The sequence below is a fragment of the Bolinopsis microptera genome, chromosome 8 (assembly GCF_026151205.1).
Source record: "Bolinopsis microptera isolate Bmic1 chromosome 8, MBARI_Bmic_1.0, whole genome shotgun sequence".
NCBI lineage: Eukaryota > Metazoa > Ctenophora > Tentaculata > Lobata > Bolinopsidae > Bolinopsis > Bolinopsis microptera.
Genome location: NC_087079.1, coordinates 15,248,671 through 15,275,731, shown reverse-complemented (window position 1 = coordinate 15,275,731; position 27,061 = coordinate 15,248,671). Strand labels below are relative to the sequence as shown.

General features: G+C 41.8%; 1 protein-coding gene across 2 annotated transcripts in view; it reads right to left on the bottom strand.

Annotated features, from left to right (window-relative positions):
• Window positions 1-7,330: 7,330 nt before the first annotated feature.
• LOC134819353 (store-operated calcium entry regulator STIMATE-like) overlaps window positions 7,331-27,061 on the bottom strand; it is a 71,074-nt gene continuing 51,343 nt past the window's right edge. For both annotated transcript variants that reach the window (XM_063829280.1, XM_063829279.1), the window contains 6 exons: window positions 25,047-25,186; window positions 23,623-23,760; window positions 23,307-23,442; window positions 22,493-22,591; window positions 8,127-8,234; window positions 7,331-7,957 (listed from right to left, as the gene is read on the bottom strand). In XM_063829280.1, the coding sequence (XP_063685350.1) occupies window positions 7,844-7,957; window positions 8,127-8,234; window positions 22,493-22,591; window positions 23,307-23,442; window positions 23,623-23,760; window positions 25,047-25,186 (735 nt within the window). In that variant the 3' untranslated portion in view covers window positions 7,331-7,843. The remainder of the gene's footprint in view (window positions 7,958-8,126; window positions 8,235-22,492; window positions 22,592-23,306; window positions 23,443-23,622; window positions 23,761-25,046; window positions 25,187-27,061) is intronic.

The window sequence follows — 27,061 nt, the reverse complement described above, 5'->3', positions numbered from 1 at the left end:
TTGTATTACTGGGCCGCGCTCAGCCTGTCATTCCGCCAAATCTTTATGTTAATGAACATAACAGCCTGGGGTCCTCAGGTAAGGCTTGTATCACGTTGCGACCCCCACGGTCGTTTCACTTTATCGTCCTGACGATACAGGGGGAGCCGCGCACTTCGTGCGCGGCGGGTCATACAATGTACAACGTATGACAATATACGGTCAAGCCACTCGCACTATATTTTAGGGTTTAACGGGTGATACTCTTAATTGACGATGTCAATTCATGGCAGCTCGGCGCGGCACAGTAGCGCATCTCGCCGATCTAGCCAGATGCCACAGATGTCGCTGTGAGAAGCCTTATTAAGTGCGCGGCGCGGCACAGTAACGCATCGCGCTACAAGTGATACTCGTAAAATATTTTTTCCAAATATTAGGACCGTCGATCCGACGAGTCCAACTCGGCGTACGCGTACGTCCTGGTAAGTTATAAACCTACAATGTATACTGCCGTTTTCTCAGAAAAGGCAGTAAGTCCATATTTGCTATTTCGAGATATTGCGACTTTTGAGTTTATGGTTTTTTCTCCGCTTACTTTTTGCGTAAGATCGAAAGTAAACACGTTGTTGACATACGTTGCATGCCACTTTTCGCGCGCGAAGCGCGCGCCGCCGAAGGGATACGAAGGGATACGAAGGGATACGAAACATGTATCAAACACGTTGAGTTATCAGTTATTAGCCAAATTTTAATTTGTCAAAAAAATTAAAGCTTTGAGCCGTCCATAAGCTTAGACATTAGATATAATCAATAATAACCATTTTTGTGCCAAATAATCGAGCTTATTTTTCATAATGGATGGACTTGCTGCCTTTTCTGAGAAAACTTGGACTTAATTGACGATGTCAATTCATCTCAGCTCGGCGCGGCACAGTAGCTGGTAGCGCATCTCGCCTCATTGAGTGCGCGGCGCGGCACAGTAACGCATCGCGCTACAAACTTGGACTTACTTCCTTTTCTGAGAAAAATCTCTGTTCAATATTTTTCTGAGAAGGAAGTAAGTCCAAGCTTTTTACTAAATTTATGAAGTTGGGATCTATGTATTTTGGATTATATTGTAAAATATAAACAATTAGGTAAATATAAATTGCTCCATATCATATAATAAATGTTTTTGAATAATAGTATGCCCTTATTTATATGTATATATATATTAGGAAAACTCGCCAATTTTGAAAGATTTCAGTGCATTAAATGATATCTTATCGATATTTTGATGAAAATGAACTTGATCATTGATAGATCTAAAAGATATTATAAACATTCTTTACCTGAGGACCCCAGGCTATTATGTTCATTAACATAAATATGCCGCCGAATAAAGATTTGGCGGAATGACAGGCTGAGCGCGGCCCGGTAAAACATTCTCTGCGATTATAACTGCTCAATAACTGCTCCAATGTTTATGTTTATCGACTAAAACATAAAATACATCCGGCGTTTTTGAAAATCGGCCACCAAATTTTTTTTGAGGCCTAAATGAAAATTTTGATCACTTACGTAAGACTAAGGTTGAAATGTAATTATACATCGATTCTGAAAATTTCAAGCGAAAATATCGATCGGCAGTAAAGTTAGGTTCTTTTTGGGAAATCGCTTTCTAAAATTCCGTTTTTAGCATGCTTTTATAGGAAGTAAGTCCAGCTACTTCTTCCTATCACAAATAATTTATCTCAGAAAAGGCAGTAAGTCCACGGAATTACTTCCTTATCTCAGAAAATTTTCAAGATTTTCTCAGAAAAGGCAGTAAGTCCGGACTTCAGACTTACGTCCTTCTCTCAGAAAATAATTGGCCAAAACCGAACATAATGTTTCTCAACTGGGACTTACTTCCTTAGGAATTGCATGCAACAATGTTTCTATACATTAATATGTAGCTCAAGTTGTAGAGAATTTTCTACTGAAAATTTTGTTACCAATATTGTCATATTTCAAAAATTGGACTTACTGCCTTTTCTGAGAAAACGGCAGTATAGTAGGGTTAAATACATTTCGAATAAAAAATATATAAGTATATTTATTGTTGAATCATGAATGTCATCGTCGCTTGTTGTTGTTGTAGGTTTACAACCTACCAGGACGCGCACCGAGTTGGACTCGTCGACGGTCCTGACAATATATGGAACAGATATTTTACGAGTATCACCCGTTAAGAACTTTTGGTACAAAATTTATCAAAATAAGATCACAAAATTTTCTGTGCCAACTCACAAGCCCCAATTAAATCTGACACATGATGATCATTTCAGCAGGAGATTGGAGATAGGTAAGGGTGGCGGACGACTTATAGGTTTATAACCTACCAAGACTGAAGACGCGCGCCGAGTTGGACTCGTCGACGGTCTTTGAAAAATTTATTTTACGAGTATCACCCTTTAACGGACGTTTGCCAGACTGAGACAGCGTATACCAGATCAGCTAGGCCGTTACAAGTATGTCAAGCGTTGTATCACGTAGTGACCCCTATTGTATTTGTCGTTTCACTAAGTTTCACTAGTATTACCTGGGGACCCCAGGCTATTATATTTATGTTCATAGTCATAGAATAGAGATTTGGCCAAATGACAGGCTGAGCGCCGCGCCCAGTAACACTAGTCACTAGTATCGTGGCGAAAGCCACGATACAGCCGCACACTCGTGCGCGGCAGGTCTACAACGTGTGACTTACTGGGCCGCGCTCAGCCTGTCATTCCGCCAAATCTTTATTATATGTTAATGAACATAACAGCCTGGGGTCCTCAGGTAACGTGTGACGAGACGGAGAAACACGTAAGAAGTTATTGACAAATTTGGGAGTGTGCTTTTTACGGATTTAAACCACGACAGTCAGTTTTAATGTTGATGAAAAGGCTGTTTAAATAATGTTTTCACTATTGATGTTTATTATTCAGGAGTCAGCAAACTGATTGATATGAACATATTAACAAATGATTCAATTGTGTGATAGATTTCAGTGAAGGGAAGACGCGGACGGTAAGATTTTGGGTTGGGAAACTTCGACGGGAACTTTATACTTATAGCACACATATTAGGTATTATAAATCATTATACACAATACAGACGAATCATAAATGAGGGGAAAAAATAAAAATTTTAAAAACGTATTTGAAATTTAAGCTAACAGGTTTGACGTTAAAATTTAGAACAATTTGAAATAATTTAAAATTGAGCTAACATGAACGATGATGATTAACAACAGGAAAGAAATCAAATCCCTATTTAATTGAGCGTCCAAACTCTGCTCCTGACACATGGTAGAACTGGTATATGCTCGGTAAATTGGGTCAAACTTAACCCTCTAAATTTTCATAGTTCCTCCTGTTGGCTTTACCTTAATGAATTTATAAAATTGGCATAGTGGTTAGAGTATGGTTACACTTGAATAGCCACGAGCTTTGTTGCTCTAAAGCTATCAAAATTAGGGTTAAATTGTTATCATGTATGTAAAAATGTGAATGTGACTTGTATTCGTACAACTATTTTAGTTCATGACGTATCATGGCGTGTGTACCGCGGTACAGATATAAGCATCCTTTGAAATTGCCGAGCAAAGCTGAGGTAGAGATAACAAATTGAAAGTAGGGTCAAATACAGTTAATAAAAGTAAACTAACGATATTATATATTATCAGTCTGCTCATCTTCCTATTTGTGAGGGGTGGACGGAATCGGCGTCACGTGACATAAACAACCCTCTATTACCAATTGTTGCTCGGTCAGGATCACGGAGTGCTGGCTGCCCGTCGTTCAGAAAATAAATTTATTCAGTTAATTAGTATGAGGTTATATCATGTGTTGGTTACATACCTTCATTGTGTTTCTTTTGACTGGAACATTGTGATTGTAACCTGTTCTAGTTGTTAACGAGACTATATCCATGTCTTTGTTGCAGAATCAAAATGTCTTTGCTTGAGTAAAACATGAATTTTGGTGTTGTTTGGGCTGTGAAACCAACCTAAATCGATGGTTCTCGCACAATGGATGTGGTAGGTGAGAACAGGTCACCAACATGAGTTGGCTAACCTGCTAATGTGTTTTCGTACACTGCTCTTCACTGAAGATTGCAAGGCTGCAATAAAAACTTAGTGCAACGAACATATCTATCCTGAAATTGTGTTAGTACTGTTCGATCAGTTAAGGTGAGGATTGCTCGATCTTTCGGTTGCAGCTTAACTCCTAGGCCCTAGGTCATGAGTTTAGAACTGAAGGATCAAAATATATGTGCTTGGTGCTCGTATTAAACTATTTAAAACATCATTTTTGAGGGTTGAGGAAGTATTTATAGGTTATGATGAAACCTAGTTAAATCGTTTTTTCGTGCAATTTTGGGGGGGGGGGGCCAACCATATAAAGTATATCGTAAAGTATATCCCGGTGTCAAAATCGGAAAAAACTCCTACATTTGAATTTATACTTTAATTTACTACAATTAGAAGATTTATATTCTTCGTTAAGATTTACTGATGAACTATATTTTCATCAGATTCGCATGATAAGCCTGTTTTAGGACTAGTACATGAATTTCATCCAGAATTGGTCAAAAAATTTGGCTTGAGCTATGGCTTTAAAAAATATGCCATTATTTGGCATACGCTTTTGTCCCAAATTCGCTTTGCCCTATCGATTAAAATTTCAATTTTATTTAAAGGACTAACTCTATGTGAAAGATATAACTCAGTGTTTGTTGGATTATAGTGGATACTAAGTAAAAAGAACCTCCATGAAACAAATTGGGAAAATTGCGGATATAATATCTCGGTTCAGAATACTTAGCCAAAATAACTCATTAAAAATGATAATAACTCCATCCGTTTTTCATATTATTCAAGAACTTTTTGGCATCGATTAGGTTGCATTTCAAGCTTATTTTGGGCAACAATTTTTGATGTAGGCCTCCAAGGGTAGGGATATATTAAAGTATATTTTAAGTATTAATTAAAGTATATTAAAGTATATCCCCGGGTCAAAATCGGGAATAATTCCACATTTTAATATACTTAATATGTTTGGCCCCCCCCCCAAATTTATGGTCAGTAACAGTCATCAAAATGAGTGGAATAAGAAGGTCGATTATCTCGGTATTTTATTAAGTTTTCGTTCAGAAAATAATTCGGGACCTTCTACGGAGGTGGTAACTAGAAGGAAGTTAGGAGTTACAAAAGTGTCTATACAAGCGTTCTATAATACAAACTTTTGGCATCAACCTCTTCACCTGCTGAATAGAGGCGCTACTAAATCGTAAACAAAACAAATCTCACCTCCCGCCAGTATCCACACTATGTTTTTAGATATAATCCAGTTAAATTTTCCAGGGTGCGCCCCGAGCCCGCTGCCAGTGCACGGAGCCGGAGCTTCGCGCGTCTCTCCTCATTATTACCTAATCTTACTGAGTGCTGTATTATAGACCAATGATCACTACAAGTTGGTTGTCTAGCGAATTGTTAGGTGGTACAGTTGGAGACTAAGCACCGAGCGGAGAGATAGGAGCGATTTTCCTCCGGTAACTGTCTCTGTGTTATAGATCTTGCTTGTAGACTAAGGAAACCTGTATAAATAGTGAACCAATAACACATTTGATATTTCACATACGGCTAAGGAACCGAACTTATCGGTCTATGGAATTGGGCTGCTGGATGGAAACGGTTGCGATTATCAATCTGTTTCCCTGTTCGCTAGGACAAGAACCGAGTGGCAAAACAGGAAAATTTATAATTTAACTGAATAGTTGAATTTTTCGCTTCACGTGGTTGATAGATGTCAGAAATTATTTTTAAAAAATTAACGTTAACGTTTGAAATTTCTGTGTGATTCTTATGCTAAGGACCCGGCATGTAGCCTTTTTGCCCGGCATCAGATTCGAGAACATGCATTTAGTCCCAATTTCAGACTGTGAGCGTACTCCAGATTAATTATCAAAAAATACAATTTTTTTTTCAAATAGTTTTGAAATTTTTTTAGTTGATATTACGGATTGGACCGGAACCGCTATTTAAAGCGGATTATCCAGCGTGGACCGATATTCGTATGTTATACGATTCTTCTTTTTATCGGTTAATTTTTTAAGTATTCTAGTTTTATTATCTCAACATTTCGACGATTTAGTCTGAATAAGTTGTATTTTAGTTAGACTGTGAATCAGCTAACTGCATTTGAAAGCAGTCTAATTTAGTATAAATCTCTCTTCAGGCTCTGAAGCCTGTATTTGTCCGTAAGTAAAGCAGACCTGATAACCATACAGGAACGAGATGCCACGTCAATTAATGGAAAATCAGAAACATAGAGGGTAAACTTTAAGTTTAAATTGTGAAAAGAAGTTTGATTTTACAGCAATTACATTTTAGTCTGGGGATCCTAATATCATGAAAAAATACAAATCATTTTTCAATTCCAAGGTTCTGGGAAAACAAAAGAATGGCACGTAAATTTCAAATGCGGTTAACGAGGTATTTAAAACGTCATTACGTGGGAACGGTGAAAAAAGAAAATAGTGAAATGTAGGTGAGATCAACCCCAGTGTTCGCCTACGTTGATCCAAAGAGGTTCATCTTTGTTAAAAGAAAACAATAGATGTGGATACTGGGCGGGGGAGGTGATCATTGTTTGTTTTACATTTAATAGTGAGCACATGTTAAGCTGGCTGAGGAGGTGATACATATTTTGTATTATAGAAGGCTGTATGACACTTTCACGTTACCCCCTTTGAGGGCCCGTATTATTTTCTGAACGAAAGCTCAAAAATTAACCGAGAATATGAAATCGACCTTCTTATTAACTTATTTTGAGGACCGTTTCTAACCTAAAATTGCACGAAAAATCGATTTTTTAGCTAGGTTTCGAACCTATCAACACCTTCTTATCCCTCAAATCGATCTTTTATAGTTTAGAATGCGAGCAAACAAGCAATATATATTTTGACTCTTCGGTTCTACAGCTCTTGATAGGGCTTAAACCGAAAGATCGAGGCAATCCTAACCTTAACCTGATCGAACTTGAGCGAGAGAGAGTACGACAAAACACATGAGAGGTAAGCAATATTTTGTTGCTCGCATTCTAAAAAACTATAAAAGAGCGATTTGTGGGATAAGATAGTGTTGATAGGTTCTGAAACCTAGCTAAATCGAATATCTTCGTGCAATTTTTAGGTTAGAACGGTCCTCCCAACCAAATTAGTTTCAATTAAATTCTGCACATGTGCGTTAAGCATACAAATCTTCAGATTTACAAAATCTGGCCATGTTTAAAGCGGAGCGTATCAAATTAAATATAATATTGATAATCAAGAAGACTTTGTTATAAAATTTAAACTATCAAATAAATATTTATACAGGATTGGGATCGAAAGACAGAAATACTTAAATCAAAACACCCTAAGATTTAGCCACAACTTACATATTAGCTACGGTTTATCAATAACACGGTAACCCAGTCACTGTATCACCAAAAAATCAAAAACAAATGCACTGAATCCTGGCAAGTAGGAAATGATTAACATGCACAATTAAAGGAATTTGAATATTCAAATAACAATCACTCAACAAATATTCTCTTATCAAACCAAGCTAAAAATGTTGAGATACAAAAAATAGACCGTTCCTTCAAACATCACGAAATAACCAACATCCATGCAAACGATTAACCGACAAAAGCGTAGAAAATAAGAACTTTTTATCAAAAATATATCAAGATCTCAACAAAGAAAGTCTTGAATACAACATTGAACTTTATCATCATTTCATGAGACAGACAAGTCCCAAATGTGAGCCCATCATGATATCGACTCCAATTTCAGCCTATTTTATATTTCATCAGGTCGGAGTAAGGACCTCTCTAAGTTCGACTTGTTCCGCCTCCAGCAAGTTAACCCTAGCTTCAATGTGGGTGCTGGGGGTCCTGGTTCGGCGTCTCATCAGGATGTTGTCCTGTCAAATATTTTGGATTAGAATAGTTTAATATGCGCAGCGGTTAGTGGCTCACAATCTGCATTAGCGGTTACATACTCACAATCTGCCGGTTACAAATAAAAACAAGCTAGATAAAATCTGCACAGAAACGTCCTTAAAACATAAGAATATCAATCTGTTAACTGACCTGAACCCAGAACATGAAAGCGTTGACAAAGAGCGGGACAATGAGCATTACGACGACCACCTCCAACTTTCCATGTCCTTTCAGCGGCGAGAACAGAAACTTCCGGAACTGAAGAGTTAGAAAATGTCAGCTTGCCAAAACAATGCCTGATTATTCTATTCAGGATATACGGTCCGTTTATTTCGGTTATTTTAACGGTCTCATCGAAGTGACGTAGAAGTGTGGTTTAAAGGAGTTATCATTTTCAATGAAGAATTACACAGATAACCACTAATACAGTTCATGTCACTTTGTAACATAACCCGGTTTCATTTTCCGAAATGTATTTCCGACTTCGTGTTTGTCACATACAACTTAAAAGTACAGTCGAGAAAAAATAACTCAGTTTATACCACATTTCGACGGGTCCGAGAACAAAGCTGTTAAATAACGGCCTCCTAAACTGATCAGTTGCATGGATACGTGAGTAACGTGCAGTATATCACTATTACAGCGACCAGCGATGATTGACGGGACTTTCGCGGACGTGACTGCATGACCTGATCGTCTGATCGAATACGAGCGCGCGCAAAACGTACAAGCAAGCCGCGCGCCGCTATCTAATTATGCCCAGAGCGCGAGAACATGTAGTGTAACGCTTGTGCGCGTTCCTGTTTACGCATCACAGAAGACGTTTCCCTGAATTTTGTAGTGGATTTTGTAGTGGATTTTGCGCGCCGCACGTACGTTACAATATTTATCATTGTAGAATCTACGACAGTAGAAGTCAGAAGTCTCAATAAACTGCTCGTACTTATACTTTTATAAAACTTATAAGATATGAAAATCTAAGTAACACATCCACCCCACTCAGGCCGCCCATCCCAAATAGCTTGAAATCTGTGACAAATCCCTAAAAATTCAGAATGAGAATCTTTACCCCTGGGCCCTGAGGGGATTTGTGTTGCTGAGTATTTGAAAAATGTTTGGTGGTTAAATAGGTAGTAGATATCCCTAACCATCACAAAGACCAAGCTCTTGAACCACTCAAGCCACTCCCAGAGGCCATGCCAATCCCAAAATTACTGAAATCTTGGTAAAATTCAAATCGAGAATCTTTACCCCTGTAGTGCTTTTATGTTCCGGGGTAGGTGGGACATGTTTTAGTTTTAAAATGGGTTCTACCTGTCCCAAACCATCATAAAAATCAAGTTTCGACCTCTCTACCCACTCAGGCCACTCCCAGGGGCCACGCCCATCCCAAAATTACCGCAATCCAGCTAAAATCCAGACTTTAAAATCTTTACCCCTGTAGTGCTTTTATGTTCCAGGGTAGGTGGGACATGTTTTAGTTTTAAAATGGGTTCTACCTGTCCCAAACCATCATAAAAATCAAGTTTCGACCTCTCAACCCACTCAGGCCACTCCCAGGGGCCACGCCCATCCCAAAATTACCGAAATCCAGCTAAAATCCAGACTTTAAAATCTTTACCCCTGTAGTGCTTTTATGTTCCGGGGTAGGTGGGACATGTTTTAGTTTAAAAATGGGTTCTACCTGTCCCAAACCATCATAAAAATCAAGTTTCGACCTCTCTACCCACTCAGGCCACTCCCAGGGGCCACGCTCATCCCAAAATTACCGAAATCCAGCTAAAATTCAGACTTTAAAATCTTTACCCCTGTAGTGCTTTTATGTTCCGGGGTAGGTGGGACATGTTTTAGTTTTAAAATGGGTTCTAACTGTCCCAAACCATCATAAAAATCAAGTTTCGACCTCTCAACCCACTCAGGCCACTCCCAGGGGCCACGCCCATCCCAAAATTACTGAAATCTAGGTAAAATTCAAATCGAGAATCTTTACCCCTGTAGTGCTTTTATGTTCCGGGGTAGGTGGGACATGTTTTAGTTTTAAAATGGGTTCTACCTGTCCCAAACCCATCATAAAAATCAAGTTTCGACCTCTCAACCCACTCAGGCCACTCCAGGGGCACGCCCATCCAAAATTACCGAAATCCAGCTAAAATCCAGACTTTAAAATCTTTACCCCTGTAGTGCTTTTATGTTCCGGGGTAGGTGGGATATGTTTTTAGTTTAAAAATGGGTTCTACTGTCCCAAACCATCATAAAAATCAAGTTTCGACCTCTCTACCCACTCAGGCCACTCCCAGGGGCCACTCCCAGGGGCCACGCCCATCCCAAAATTACCGAAAATCCAGCTAAAATTCAGACTTTAAAATCTTTACCCTGTAGTGCTTTTATGTTCCGGGGTAGGTGGGACATGTTTTAGTTTTAAAATGGGTTCTAACTGTCCCAAAACCATCATAAAAATCAAGTTTCGACCTCTCAACCACTCAGGCCCACTCCCAGGGGCCACGCCCATCCCAAAATTACTGAAATCTAGTAAAATTCAAATCGAGAATCTTTACCCCTGTAGGCTTTTAGTTCCGGGGTAGGTGGGACATGTTTTAGTTTTAAATGGGTTCTACCTGTCCCAACAACATCATAAAAATCAAGTTTCGACCTCTCAACCCACTCAGGCCACTCCCCAAGGGGCCAACGCCCATCCCAAAATTACCGAAATCCAGCTAAACTCCAGACTTTAAAATCTTTACCCCTGTAGTGCTTTTATGTTCCCGGGGTAGGTGGGATATGTTTTAGTTTTAAAATGGGTTCTACCTGTCCCAAACCATCATAAAAATCAAGTTTCGACCCTCTCTACCCCACTCAGGCCACTCCCAGGGGCCACGCCCATCCCCAAAATTACCGAATCAGCAAAAATTCGTTTTTAAAAATTTTTTACCCTGTAGTGCTTTTTTTTCCCGGGGTAGGGGGGGACATTTTTGTTTTAAAAAGGGGTTCTCTCCCCCAAACCATCATAAAAAATAAAATTTTCGACCTCTAAACCCCCACTCGGGCCCCTCCCGGGCCCGCCACCCCAAAATTTCCAAAACCCAGAAAAATCCAGACTTTAAATCTTACCCGAGTGCTTTTTTTTCCGGGGTAGGTGGGAATTTTTAAAAAAAATTTAAAAATGGGTTTAATGTAAAAAACCCCTCATAAAAATCAATTTTCGCCTTCCCCCCCTCAGGCATCCCGGGGGCCCCCCACCCCCAAAATTCCCGAAATCAAGCTAAAATTCAAAATTTAAAATTTTACCCTGAAGTGCTTTTATTCCCGGGAGGGGGGAAGTTTTATTTTTTAAAATGAGTTCTACCGCCCCAAACCATAAAAAAAATAAAGTTTCGACCCTCAACCCCTAGCCACTCCCAGGGGCCACGCCCATCCCAAAATTACCGAAATCCAGCTAAAATCTTAAAATCCAGACTTTAAAATCTTTAACCCCTGTAGTGCTTTTATGTTCCGGGGGTAGGTGGGACATGTTTTAGTTTAAAAATGGGTTCGTACCTGTCGCAAACCATCATAAAAATCAAGTTTCGACTCTCAACCCACTCAGGCCACTCCCAGGGGCCACGCCCATCCCAAAATTACCGAAATCCAGCTAAATCCAGACTTTAAAATCTTTACCCCTGTAGTGCTTTTATGTTCCGGGGTAGGTGGGACATGTTTTAGTTTTAAAATGGGTTCTAACTGTCCAAACCATCATAAAAATCAAGTTTCGACCTCTCAACCCACTCAGGCCACTCCCAGGGGCCACGCCCATCCCAAAATTACCAAAATCCAGCTAAAATCCAGACTTTAAAATCTTTACCCCTGAAGTGCTTTTATGTTCCGGGGTAGGTGGGACATGTTTTAGTTTTAAAATGGGTTCTACCTGTCCCAAACCATCATAAAAATCAAATTTCGACCTCTCTACCCACTCAGGCCACTCCCAGGGGCCACGCCCATCCCAAAATTACCGAAATCCAGCTAAAATCCGACTTTAAAATCTTTACCCCTGTAGTGCTTTTATGTTCCAGGGTAGGTGGGACATGTTTTAGTTTTAAAATGGGTTCTACCTGTCCCAAACCATCATAAAATCAAGTTTCGACCTCTCACCCCACTCAGGCCACTCCCAGGGGCCACGCCCATCCCAAAATTACCGAAATCCAGCTAAATCCAGACTTTAAAATCTTTACCCCTGTAGTGCTTTTATGTTCCGGGGTAGGTGGGACATGTTTTAGTTTAAAAATGAGTTCTACCTGTCCCAAACCATTATAAAAATCAAGATTCGACCTCTCAACCCACTCAGGCCACTCCAGGGGCCACGCCCATCCAAAATTACCGAAATCCAGCTAAAATCCAGACTTTAAAATCTTTACCCCTGTAGTGCTTTTATGTTCCGGGGTAGGTGGGACATGTTTTAGTTTTAAAATGGGTTCTACCTGTCCCAAACCATCATAAAAATCAAGTTTCGACCTCTCAACCCACTCAGGCCACTCCCAGGGGCCACGCCCATCCCAAAATTACCGAAATCCAGCTAAAATCTTAAAATCCAGACTTTAAAATCTTTACCCCTGTAGTGCTTTTATGTTCCGGGGTAGGTGGGACATGTTTTAGTTTTAAAATGGGTTCTACCTGTCCCAAACCATCATAAAAATCAAGTTTCGACCTCTCAACCCACTCAGGCCACTCCCAGGGGCCACGCCCATCCCAAAATTACCGAAATCCAGCTAAATCCAGACTTTAAAATCTTAACCCTGTAGTGCTTTTATGTTCTGGGGTAGGTGGGACATGTTTTAGTTTAAAATGGGTTCTACCCTGTCCCCAAACCATCATAAAAATCAAGTTTCGACCTCCTCAACCCCACTCAGGCCACTCCCCGGGGCCACGCCCATCCCAAAATTACCGAAATCCAGCTAAAATCTTAAAATCCAGACTTTAAAATCTTTACCCCTGTAGTGCTTTTATGTTCCGGGGTAGGTGGGACATGTTTTAGTTTAAAAATGGGTTCTACCTGTCCCAAACCATCATAAAAATCAAGTTTCGAAATCTCTACCCACTCAGGCCCACTCCCAGGGGCACGCCCATCCCAAAATTACCGAAATCAGCTAAAATCAGACTTTAAATCTTAACCCCTGTAGTGCTTTTATGTTCCAGGGTATGGTGGGACATGTTTTAGTTTTAAATGGGTTTCTACCTGTCCCAAACCATCATAAAAATCACGTTTCGACCTCTCAACCCACTCAGGCCCCCTCCCAGGGGCCCACGCCCATCCCAAACATTACCGAAATCCAGCTAAAATGCCAGCTTTAAATCTCTTTACCCCTGTAGCTGCTTTTATGTTCCGGGGATAGGTGGGACATGTTTTTAGTTAAAAAATGAGTTCTACCTGTCCCAAACCATTATAAACATCAAAGTTTAGTTTCGGACCTCTCAAACCCACTCAGGCCACTCCCAGGGGCCACGCCCATCCCAAAATAACCGAAAATCCAGCTAAATCCAGGACTTTGAAATCTTTACCCCTGTAGTTGCTCTTATATTTTTGGGGTGGTGGGAATTTTTTGTTTTAAAAGGGTTTTTTCCTGTCCCAAACCAATAAAATCAATTTTTCGACTCTAAACCCCAAACCGGCCACCCCCGGGGGCCCGCCCACCCAAAATTACCGAAACCAGCAAAAATTTAAAACCAGATTTTAAAATCTTTTACCCCGTATTTTTTATTTTTCCGGGGGTAGGTGGGAATGTTTTAAGTTTTAAAAATGGGTTCTCCCTGCCCCCAAAACCATCATAAAAACAAGTTTCGCCTCTCAACCACCGGGGCCCCCCCCGGGGGCCCACGCCCACCCCAAAAATTACCAAAATCCAGCTAAAATCCAGCTTTAAAATCTAACCCCCTGTAGTGTTTTTGTTTTGGGGTGGTGGGACATTTTTAGTTTTAAAATGGGTTCTACCTGTCCCAAAACCCCATCTTAAAATCAATTTTCGACCTCTAAACCCCACTCGGGCCACTCCGGGGCCACCCCACCCAAAATTCCCAAAATCAGCTAAAATCTTAAAATCCAGACTTTAAAATCTTTACCCCTGTAGTGCTTTTATGTTCCGGGGTAGGTGGGACATGTTTTAGTTTTAAAAATCGGGTTTCTACTGTCCCAAACCATCATAAAAATCAAGTTTCGAAATTCTCTACCCACTCAGGCCCACTCCCAGGGGCCACGCCCATCCCAAATTACCGAAAACCAGCTAAAATCCAGACTTTAAAATCTTTAACCCCTGTAGTGCTATATGTTCCAGGGTAGGTGGGACATGTTTTAGTTTTAAAATGGGTTCTACCTGTCCCAAACCATCATAAAAATCAAGTTTCGACCTCTCAACCCACTCAGGCCACTCCCAGGGGCCACGCCCATCCCAAAATTACCGAAATCCAGCTAAAATCCAGACTTTAAAATCTTTACCCCTGTAGTGCTTTTATGTTCCGGGGTAGGTGGGACATGTTTTAGTTTAAAAATGAGTTCTACCTGTCCCAACCATTATAAAAATCAAGTTTCGACCTCTCAACCCACTCAGGCCACTCCCAGGGGGCCACGCCCATCCCAAAATTCCGAAATCCAGCTAAAATCCAGACTTTAAAACTTTACCCCCTGTAGTGCTTTTATGTTCCGGGGTAGGTGGGACATGTTTTAGTTTTAAAATGGGTTCTACCTGTCCCAAACCATCATAAAAATCAAGTTTCGACCTCTCAACCACTCAGGCCACTCCCAGGGGCCACGCCCATCCCAAAATTACCGAAATCCAGCTAAAATCTTAAAATCCAGACTTTAAAATCTTTACCCCTGTAGTGCTTTTATGTTCCGGGGTAGGTGGGACATGTTTTAGTTTTTAAAATGGGTTCTAACTGTCCCAACCATCATAAAAATTCAAGTTTCGACCTCTCAACCACTCCAGGCCACTCCCTAGGGGCCACGCCCATCCCAAAATTACTGAAATCTTGGTAAAAATTCAAATCGAGAATCTTTACCCCTGTAGTGCTTTTATGTTCCGGGTAGGTGGGACATGTTTTAGTTTAAAAATGGGTCTACTTACCTGTTCCCAAACCATCATAAAAATCAAGTTTCGACCTCTCAAACCCACTCAAGGCCACTCCCAGGGCCACGCCCATCCCAAAATTACCGAAATCCAGCTAAAATCCAGACTTAAAATCTTTACCCCTGTAGTGCTTTCTATGTTCCAGGGTAGTGGGACATGTTTTAGTTTAAAAATGGGTTCTACCTGTCCCAAACCATCATAAAAATCAAGTTTCGACCTCTCAACCCACTCGGGCCACTCCCAGGGCCAGCCCCATCCCAAAATTACCGAAAATCCAGCTAAATCCAGACTTTAAAATCTTTACCCCTGTAGTGCGTTTATGTTCTGCGGGTAGGTGGGGACAAGTTTTAGTTTTAAAATGGGTTCTACCTGTCCCAAACCATCATAAAAATCAAGTTTCGACCTCTCAACCACTCCAGGCCACTCCCAGGGGCCACGCCCATCCCAAAATTACCGAAATCCAGCTAAAATCCAGACTTTAAAATCTTATCCCTGTTGTGCTTTTATGTTCCGGGGTAGGTGGGACATGTTTTAGTTTAAAAATGGGTTCTACCTGTCCCAAACCATCATAAAATCAAGTTTCGACCTCTCAACCCACTCAGGCCACTCCCAGGGGCCACGCCCATCCCAAAATTACCGAAATCCAGCTAAAATCCAGACTTTAAAATCTTAACCCCTGTAGTGCTTTTATGTTCTGGGGTAGGTGGGACATGTTTTAGTTTTAAAATGGGTTCTACCTGTCCCAAACCATCATAAAAATCAAGTTTCGACCTCTCAACCCACTCAGGCCACTCCCAGGGGCCACGCCCCATCCCAAAATTACCGAAATCCAGCTAAAATCCTTAAAATCCCAGACTTTAAAAATCTCTTACCCCTGTAGTGCTTTTATGTTCCGGGGTAGGTGGGACATGTTTTAGTTTTAAAATGGGTTCTAAACTGTCCCCAACCATCATAAAAATCAAGTTTCGACCTCTCAACCCACTCAGGCCACTCCAGGGGGCCACGCCCATCCCAAAATTACTGAAATCCTTGGTAAAATTCAAAATCGAGAATCTTTACCCCTGTAGTGCTTTTATGTTCGGGGTAGGTGGGACATGTTTTAGTTTAAAATGGGTTCTACCTGTCCCAAACCATCATAAAAATCAAGTTTCGACTTCTCAACCCACTCAGGCCACTCCCCAGGGCCACGCCCATCCCAAAATTACCGTAATCCAGCTACAAATCCAGACTTAAATATCTTTACCCCCCTGTAGTGCTTTTATGTTCCAGGGTAGGTGGGACCTGTTTAGTTTAAAAATGGGTTTCTACCTGTCCCAAACCATCATAAAAATCAAGTTTCGACCTCTCAAACCCACTCAGGCCACTCCAGGGGCAACGCCCATCCCAAAATTACCGAAATCCAGCTAAAATCCAGACTTTAAAATCTTTATCCCTGTAGTGCTTTTATGTTCCGGGTAGTGGGACATGTTTTAGTTTTAAATGGGTTCTCCTGTCCCAAACCATCATAAAAATCAAGTTTCGACCTCTCAACCCACTCAGGCCACTCCCAGGGCCACGCCCATCCCAAAATTACCGAAATCCAGCTAAAATCCAGACTTTAAAATCTTTATCCCTGTAGTGCTTTTATGTTCCGGGGTAGGTGGGACATGTTTTAGTTTAAAAATGGGTTCTACTTGTCCCAAACCATCATAAAAATCAAGTTTCGACCTCTCAACCCACTCACATCCACAACCTTCCGAATGTAGGTACGTATGCTACCCTAATCATTATGAGCCAAAAATATTTTTTTCGGGTTTTTTGAAGTCCGTACCTACATTCGGAGGTTGTGGATGTGAGTGGGTTGAGAGGTCGAAACTTGATTTTCATGATGGTTTGGGACAAGTAGAACCCATTTTTAAACTACGATTTTGGACTCGAGTGCTCCCCTTTGTAATGCGATCTCGGAAGGCAGGCCTCCCCTTCGCAATACGAGCTCGGAAGCTCGTATTGCGAAGGGGAGGCCTGCCTTCCGAGATCGCATTACAAAGGGGGACCCTCGAGTCCAAAATCGTATATCGAACTTCGAAAACCGAAAAAAATATTTTCGGCTCAGAATGATCAGGGTAACATGAAACATGAACAAAAGTAGTTTCCAGAAAAACTTTGAAAATTTTTGACTTAGAAAATTTTCAGTCCGAGTCATTCTCGATACGTACCTCTGAAAGCAGAGCTCCCGCTTCCGAGCTCGTATTGCGAAGGGAGGCCTGCCTTCCGAGATCGCATTACAATGGGGAGCACTCGAGTCCAAAATCGTATATCGAACTTCGAAAACGAAAAAAATATTTCGGCTCAGAATGATCAGGGTAACATGAAACATGAACAAAAGTAGTTTCCAGAAAAACTTTGAAAATTTTGACTTAGGAAATTTTCAGTCCGAGTCATTCTCGATACGTACCTCTGAAAGCAGAGCTCCCGCTTCCGAGCTCGTATGCGAAGGGGAGGCCTGCCTTCCGAAGACTGCATTACAAAGGGGAACCCTCGAGTCCAAAATCGTATATCGAACTTATATCGAAACAACTATATCGAAACAAAGTTTTTCTGGAAACTACTTTTGTTCATGTTTCATGCTACCCTGATCATTCTGAGCCGAAAATACAGGGTGGGCCAAAAGTCAGTGGGCATACCGTTGGCTTTAATAGCTCAGTCACTGAGTGCCCAATTTGTAATAATTCTTTCTGGTATGACTTACTACTACCACTGGTTCGAGGAATTTGTCAAATCGATAAATATTCGAGTTAATTTTTTTTCGGATGAAGGTTCATTTTTGCATTTATTTGATAGTTTGGATAATCGAATCGAGCTAAACTTTATTGAATTGTGTTTGGCCATTCGAATAACGTTTGTCCTGAAAAAAAAATTAGAACTGCTTCTCAGATGACAGAGATATGAAGCATAACGAGTTTATTCATTACGTGTGATCAGGTCCATTGGTTTACCTAATCACGTGATCAGGTGACCCCCGTTACTACTACCTCGTTGAACATTATGGAATTGTTAAGGGTGCCCAATTAAGGTGTCGTGTGTTACATATCACCCAGTCAATGTTGTTAACGAGATACAGAAAATGCTTGATAAACTTCTTCATTTCTAATCCGTTTTGCCTCATGTTTTCAGATCATATGCAAACATTTCATAATCTTACCGTCTCTGAAACAAAATAGGCGTTCAGCATGTTCAGAGAAAACAATATAGGTGTTTAATATCGAATGGGCGAGGTCTAAAATATTCGAACTTTTCAATATTTACGACGGAATCCTCGAACCGAAAGTACAGTATGCCATCTGCAAGCAAACAGCTCTCCAAATGTAAAACACAGCGGAGCTATTAAGGCCAACGTATGCCACTGACTTTGACTTTTGTATATTTTTCGGTTTTTGGTTTTTGAAGTCCGTACCTTACATTCGGAAGGTTGAGGATGTGAGTGGGTTGAGAGGTAGAAACTTGATTTTTATGATGGTTTGGGACAGTTGAACCCCTCATTTTTTAACTAAAACATGTCCCACACTACCCGGAACATAAAAGCACTACCAGGGGTAAAGATTTTAAAGTCTGGATTTAGCTGGATTTCGGTCATTTTGGGATGGGTGGCCCCTGGGAGTGGCCCGAGGGGTTGAGAGGTCGAAACTTGATTTTTATGATGGTTTGGGACAGGCAGAACCCATTTTTAAAACTAAAACATGTCCCACCTACCCCGGAACATAAAGCACTACAGGGGGTAAAGATTTTAAGTCTGGATTTAGCTGGATTTCGGTCATTTTGGGATGGGCGTGGCCCCCTGGGAGTGGCCCGAGTGGGTTGAGAGGTCGAAACTTGATTTTTCTATGATGGATTGGACAGGCGAGAACCCATTTTTTAACTAAAACATGTCCCACCTACCCCGGAACATAAAAAGCACTACAGGGGTAAAGATTTTAAAGTCTGGATTTAGCTGGATATTCGTTCATTTTGGGATGGGCGTGGCCCCCTGGGAGTGGCCCAAGTGGGTTGAGAGGTCGAAACTTGATTTTATGATGGTTTGGGACAGGCAGAACCCATTATTTAACTACAACATGTCCCCAACCTACCCGGAACATAAAAGCACTACAGGGGTAAAAGATTTTTAAGTCTGATTTAGATGGATTCGGTCAATTTCTGGGCTTGGGCGTGGCCCCTGGGAGTGGCCCGAGTGGGTTTGAGAGGTCGATACTTGATTTTTTATGAAATGGTTTGGGACAGGCATGAACACCATTTTTTACTAAAACAGGTCCCACCCTACCCCGGAACATAAAAGCACTACAGGGGGAAAGATTTTAAAGTCTGGATTTTGCTTGGATTTCCGGTCATTTTGGGATGGGCGTGGGCCCTGGGAGTGGCCCAAGTGGGTGAGAGGTCGAAACTTGATTTTTATGATGTTTGGGACAGGGAGAATCCCATTTTTTAAAACTAAAACATGTCCCACCTACCCCGGAAACATAAGAGCACTACAAGGGGTAACGATGTTAAAGAGTCTGGTATTTATCTGGATTCGGTCCATTTTGGGATGGGCGTGGCCCTGGGTGGCCCCGAGTGGGTTGAGAGGTCGAAGAACTTGATTATTATGATGTTTGGGACTAGCAGAACCCATATTAAACTAAAAACATGTCCACCCTACCCCGGAACAATAAAAGCACTACAGGGGTAAAGAATTTAAAAGTCTGGATTTAGACCCCCTGGATTTCGGTCATTTTGGGATGGGCGTGCCCCTGGGAGTGGCCCGAGTGGGTTGAGAGGTCGAAACTTGATTTTTATGATGGTTTGGGACAGGCAGAACCCATTTTTAAACTAAACATGTCCCACCTACCCCGGAACATTAAAAGCACTACAGGGGTAAAGATTTTAAAGTCTGGATTTAGCTGGATTTCGGTCATTTTGGGATGGGCGTGGCCCCTGGGAGTGGCCCGAGTGGGTTGAGAGGTCGAAACTTGATTTTTATGATGGTTTGGGACAGGCAGAACCCATTTTTTAACTAAAACATGTCCACCTACCCCGGAACATAAAAGCACTACAGGGGTAAAGATTTTAAAGTCTGGATTTAGCTGGATTTCGGTCATTTTGGGATGGGCGTGGCCCCTGGGAGTGGCCCGAGTGGGTTGAGAGGTCGAAACTTGATTTTTATGATGGTTTGGGACAGGCAGAACCCATTTTTAAACTAAAACATGTCCCACCTACCCCGGAACATAAAAGCACTACAGGGGTAAAGATTTTAAAGTCTGGATTTAGCTGGATTTCGGTCATTTTGGGATGGGCGTGGCCCCTGGGAGTGGCCCGAGTGGGTTGAGAGGTCGAAACTTGATTTTTATGATGGTTTGGGACAGGCAGAACCCATTTTTAAACTAAAACATGTCCCACCTACCCCGGAACATAAAAGCACTACAGGGGTAAAGATTTTAAAGTCTGGATTTAGCTGGATTTCGGTCATTTTGGGATGGGCGTGGCCCCTGGGAGTGGCCCGAGTGGGTTGAGAGGTCGAAACTTGATTTTTATGATGGTTTGGGACAGGCAGAACCCATTTTTAAACTAAAACATGTCCCACCTACCCCGGAACATAAAAGCACTACAGGGGTAAAGATTTTAAAGTCTGGATTTAGCTGGATTTCGGTCATTTTGGGATGGGCGTGGCCCCTGGGAGTGGCCCGAGTGGGTTGAGAGGTCGAAACTTGATTTTTATGATGGTTTGGGACAGGCAGAACCCATTTTTAAACTAAAACATGTCCCACCTACCCCGGAACATAAAAGCACTACAGGGGTAAAGATTTTAAAGTCTGGATTTAGCTGGATTTCGGTCATTTTGGGATGGGCGTGGCCCCTGGGAGTGGCCCGAGTGGGTTGAGAGGTCGAAACTTGATTTTTATGATGGTTTGGGACAGGCAGAACCCATTTTTTAACTAAAACATGTCCCACCTACCCCGGAACATAAAAGCACTACAGGGGTAAAGATTTTAAAGTCTGGATTTAGCTGGATTTCGGTCATTTTGGGATGGGCGTGGCCCCTGGGAGTGGCCCGAGTGGGTTGAGAGGTCGAAACTTGATTTTTATGATGGTTTGGGACAGGCAGAACCCATTTTTTAACTAAAACATGTCCCACCTACCCCGGAACATAAAAGCACTACAGGGGTAAAGATTTTAAAGTCTGGATTTAGCTGGATTTCGGTCATTTTGGGATGGGCGTGGCCCCTGGGAGTGGCCCGAGTGGGTTGAGAGGTCGAAACTTGATTTTTATGATGGTTTGGGACAGGCAGAACCCATTTTTAAACTAAAACATGTCCCACCTACCCCGGAACATAAAAGCACTACAGGGGTAAAGATTTTAAAGTCTGGATTTAGCTGGATTTCGGTCATTTTGGGATGGGCGTGGCCCCTGGGAGTGGCCCGAGTGGGTTGAGAGGTCGAAACTTGATTTTTATGATGGTTTGGGACAGGCAGAACCCATTTTTAAACTAAAACATGTCCCACCTACCCCGGAACATAAAAGCACTACAGGGGTAAAGATTTTAAAGTCTGGATTTAGCTGGATTTCGGTCATTTTGGGATGGGCGTGGCCCCTGGGAGTGGCCCGAGTGGGTTGAGAGGTCGAAACTTGATTTTTATGATGGTTTGGGACAGGCAGAACCCATTTTTAAACTAAAACATGTCCCACCTACCCCGGAACATAAAAGCACTACAGGGGTAAAGATTTTAAAGTCTGGATTTAGCTGGATTTCGGTCATTTTGGGATGGGCGTGGCCCCTGGGAGTGGCCCGAGTGGGTTGAGAGGTCGAAACTTGATTTTTATGATGGTTTGGGACAGGCAGAACCCATTTTTTAACTAAAACATGTCCCACCTACCCCGGAACATAAAAGCACTACAGGGGTAAAGATTTTAAAGTCTGGATTTAGCTGGATTTCGGTCATTTTGGGATGGGCGTGGCCCCTGGGAGTGGCCCGAGTGGGTTGAGAGGTCGAAACTTGATTTTTATGATGGTTTGGGACAGGCAGAACCCATTTTTAAACTAAAACATGTCCCACCTACCCCGGAACATAAAAGCACTACAGGGGTAAAGATTTTAAAGTCTGGATTTAGCTGGATTTCGGTCATTTTGGGATGGGCGTGGCCCCTGGGAGTGGCCCGAGTGGGTTGAGAGGTCGAAACTTGATTTTTATGATGGTTTGGGACAGGCAGAACCCATTTTTTAACTAAAACATGTCCCACCTACCCCGGAACATAAAAGCACTACAGGGGTGAAAAGCACTACAAATCCACTACAAAAATCAAGGAAACGTGCTCTCACGCATCAAAATTGTGTCATATTATGTCACAGATTACCTAATTAGGGCTATTCCGAACAATGGCAATCAAATTTGAATTAACAAGCATTAACAGAAACTTACATTAGTCCAGAACGGTATCAGTACCAGGGGAGACACTAAAAGCTTCTGAATTATCATTATCAGGAGATAAATTCCACATTGAGCCAGCCAAGCTTTAGCCTGAGTAAGAAGTAGTCTTAGCCTTGTTACACGTAATTTTATAAATAAAAGTAGAGGGTTATTTCTCCAGAATTTAAAACGAAATGACGACGGATATAAGATACTTTTGAGGTTTCATTCTTACGAAATTTATAATCCGGGTTTATTATGACCTATCACGTAAAACTAATAGCGTAGTGATGTGTAAGCTAACTAAGGAGGAGTATTACAAAATATTATCACTAGATTACTTGATTATTTACTATTACGAGAACTTGAGCATAGAGAGCAGACAGTGTAATCCGGGCTATATAATAATCGAGTGTATATGATATTGCTGTGTAAGATCCCTCATAGAAAAGTGTCTCTTAAAATTATTAGCCTATTTGTGTAAAATCTTGTATTTGTTATAATGTTGACACTAACTAATAAGTAACTAATGAGTAACTAATAAGTAATTAATAAGTAACTAATAAGTAACTAATAAGTAACTAATAAGTAACTAATGAGTAACTAATAAGTAATTAATGATAACTAATAAGTAATTAATAAGTAACTTATAAGTAACTAATAAGTAACTTATAAGTAACTAATAAGTAACTAATAAGTAACTAATAAGTAACTAATAAGTAACTAATAAGTAACTAATAAGTAACTGATAAGTAACTGATAAGTAACTAATATGTTACTAATAAGTAACTAATAAGTAACTAATAACTTAAAACTAATAACAAACCTGTGGTGGGTTGCCGTATTCACCACTCTTAAGATGAGCATTGCTACTATCACGTAACAAATACCTAGATAACGTTATCAGACCATACAGTATTAGCAGTCCAATGGTCATGTCAATAAACATGTTCACGAAATACCTGGGGGAGGAAATAATGATAATTTTTGGAAAGAGCATTAAAAATTGTCTTACACTCCTATACGAATCAAAACTTAAGCAGCAATCGGATTACATTGCAAAATAGAAGGCACATTATCCCATATATGGCAAATCATTGATTTTAATTAATTAGACCGACTAAAAATACGTAGCTACATACAAGGAGCAGGGGTCCTGGTTTGAGAAGAAGAGCTGGGAAGCCAGAACGTTGAAAACATGTATAAAACCTGCTCCGATAGCTTGTTTACTAACGTCTAACAGCCACACCATAACACTTCTCCTCTCATATTTAGGTTCCCTGGGGAGTGAGGTTTAAAGTGAGGTTCTGCTACTCTCTCTCTCTCTCTCTCTCTCTCTCTATGTTCCGCTACTCACAATCCACATTAAATTACCGTCAGTGATGTTATGTGTAATACTCGTAGACTAGTTCAACTGGTTATATGTATATAAGACGTTATTAAAAGTTGTAGAGATGCATATCAAAATGTTGAAATTTCTAGCTAGCAATACACGTTGATATTTCTATTCTTGATTTTATGAAATAGCAGATTGGTTGTTATCGGTTTTAGGGTGATTGTTACATCCCACAATTTAGGTTTTAGAGGCAGAGACAGATTAAAACAGTTTTTTTTATAATTTTTATTTTAACTCCAAACGTTTGGCTGATAAATGGCGTAAATCAGACGAGATGATATGGCGGAGCTTTTTGGCACTGATCCATGGAAGCAGTTGGCAACCGAATTCTGCTGTCACTGAAAAGCTCTTTTGTAAATGTCACTACTTGTTATCACACAAATGCCTTAATTTGGTCAAATGAGAGGGGGGAGGCAACACAAGAGGACCAGTGTCTGGTTGAGATACAGACCGCACCAAAAGTGCATCCCTTTTCTGGACCACACTTATTTCGCAAAAGCTGCTGACAGGCCCTGATATACATTTTAAATCGCATTATTTGAATCCTCTTTAATTAAACTGTGTTTGAAAATGATCCCTATTTCTAAATAGGCCTATTGCACGAGCAAAATCCTCAAACAAATCCGCCAACAATATGTCACTGCAGCTGCTATTCTTCGCATTTTGACATTAACTTCAACTTTTTTACAGACATAGGTGACACTAAATGGTTCACAGCGATTTAAATTTAAACTGCTCAAAATTGTATGGTGCCTGCACATTAAACGTAGCTACGAGTTTCAAAATAATTTGAGCAGTTTGCCTCATTCGTCAAATTTTAAGCACCACTTAAATTTTGAACCCAAGTCAAAAAATCATGTATTGAAGACATGATTAAAACACTTAAAGATGCAAATCAAAATGCTGCAGTGTAATTTTTATAAAATAATTCTGTAGAAAATAATGTAAGAGATATAATTTTGTTTAAACATAATCAATAATTACATCACAATGAACATATTACATACATTAAAATTAAAAGACGTGCATGCAATGAAAGAAGTACATTTAATGCATCATGCATGTCTTTTATTTTAGTTGTACAGTTAAGTATAATGTTTAAATTTGATAGTGTATTTAACGGTTTTAACTTTAAGAACAAACCAAAACTCTGCCAGGGTAAAACCTCACCTGTATCTCTTGAGGACAAGGATAGAGAAAGCGATGGTGGCAAGCAGAAACTGAATGAGAAAACCAAAACTATCTGTCAAGTTGCATTCTTCCGAAGAGGTAGAGTTGGTGGTGTTGTTGCTTTGACTAGATTGTGTTACCTGGAATTTAATAGTTTATATTCTGTTTATTACCGGTTTGTTACCGGTTTGTTACCGGTTTTTTTACCGGTTTGTTACCAGTTTGTTACCGGTCTATTGCCAGTTCGAGACTTGTTAATGTCTGTGGTTCTACTGTACTGTAAGTTGTCTGTTACTATAGCATAGGATATAGGGGGGGGGTGTCATGTGAATGTCCGTCTATGTCCGCCTATGTCCTGTCCTTTTTGGATTCTATGAGACAACGGACGTGTTTTTTGGGACATTGGCGGACACGGACGGACATTGGCGGACACGGACGGACATTGGCGGACTGGGACGGACATTGGCGGACTGGGACGGACATTGGCGGACCCGGACGGACATTGGCGGACTTGGATGGACATTGGTGGACATTAGCGGACATTGGTGGACATTAGCGGACAAACATTTTGAGGACTGAAGAGTACTGAAGAGTACTGAGGAGGATGGCTGAGAAGGATGGCTGAGGAGGATGGCTGAGGAGGATGACTGAGGAGGATGACTGAGGAGGATGACTGAGAGGGAGGAGAAGGATCAGGAAGACCCATGAGGAGGAGGAGGAGGAGGATCCAGAAGGAGGACCTAGGAGGAGGAGGAGGAGGAGAACTGAGGAGGATGACTGAGGAGGAGGAGGACTCAGGAGAAGGACTGAGGAGGACTGAGAAGGAGGAGGACTGAGGAGGATGGCTGAGGAGGATGGCTGAGGAGGATGACTGAGAGGGAGGAGGAGGAGGAAGAGGAGGAAGAGGACTGAGGAGGAGGAGGAGAAGGACTGAGGAGGAGAAGGAGGACCCAGGAGGAGGAGGACTGGGGAGGAGGACCCAGGAAAAGGCCCCAGGAGGAGGAGGACTGGGGAGGAGGAGAACTGTTGAGGACTGATGAGGAGGACTGAGGACGAGGAAGAAGAGTAGGAGGAGGACTGAGGAGGGGAGGAGGAAGAGGACTGGGGAGGATCAGGAAGACCCAGGAGGACCCAGGAGGAGGAGGAGGAGGAGCCAGGAGGAGGAGGAGGACTGAGGAGGACTGAGGAGGAGGACTGACGATGACTGAGAAGGAGGAGGACTGAGGAGTACTGAGGAGGATGGCTGAGGAGGATGGCTGAGGAGGATGGCTGGGGAGGATGGCTGAGGAGGATGACTGAGGAGGATGACTGAGAGGGAGGAGGAGGAGGACTCAGGAGGAGGACTCAGAAGGAAGAGGAAGAGGACTCAGGAGGAGGACTCAGGAGGATGACTTAGGAGAAATGAGAAGGAAGACTGAGGAGAACTGAGGAGGAGGAGGAGGAGGAGGACTGAATAGGAGGAGGAGAAGGAGGGGGACTGGGAGAGGACTGGGGAGGAGGAGGACTGATGAGAAGGATGAGGAGGAGGACCCAGGAGGAGGAGGACTGAGGACCGAGGAGGAAGAGGAGGAGGATGAAGAGGAGGAGGAGGACCCAGGAGGAGGAGGACTGAGGAGGAGGACTGAGGAGGACTGAGGAGGACTGAGGAGGATGGCTGAGGAGGATGACTGAGAGGGAAGAGGAGGAGGATGAGGAGGAGGACTGAGGAGGACTGAGAAGGAGGAGGACTGAATATGAGGAGGAGGAGGGGGACTGGGGGAGGACTGAGGAGGAGGATGGAGGACTGAGGAGAAGGATGAGGAGGAGGACTGAGGAGGACTGAGGAGGACTGAGGAGGAAGAGGAGGAGGATGAAGAGGAGGAGGAGGACCCAGGAGGAGGACTCAGGAGGAGGAGGAGGACTGTTGAGGACTGATGAGGAGGACTGAGGACGAGGAGGAGGAGTAGGAGGAGGACTGAGGAGGGGAGGAGGAAGAGGACTGAGGAAGATCAGGAAGACCCAGGGGGAGGAGGAGG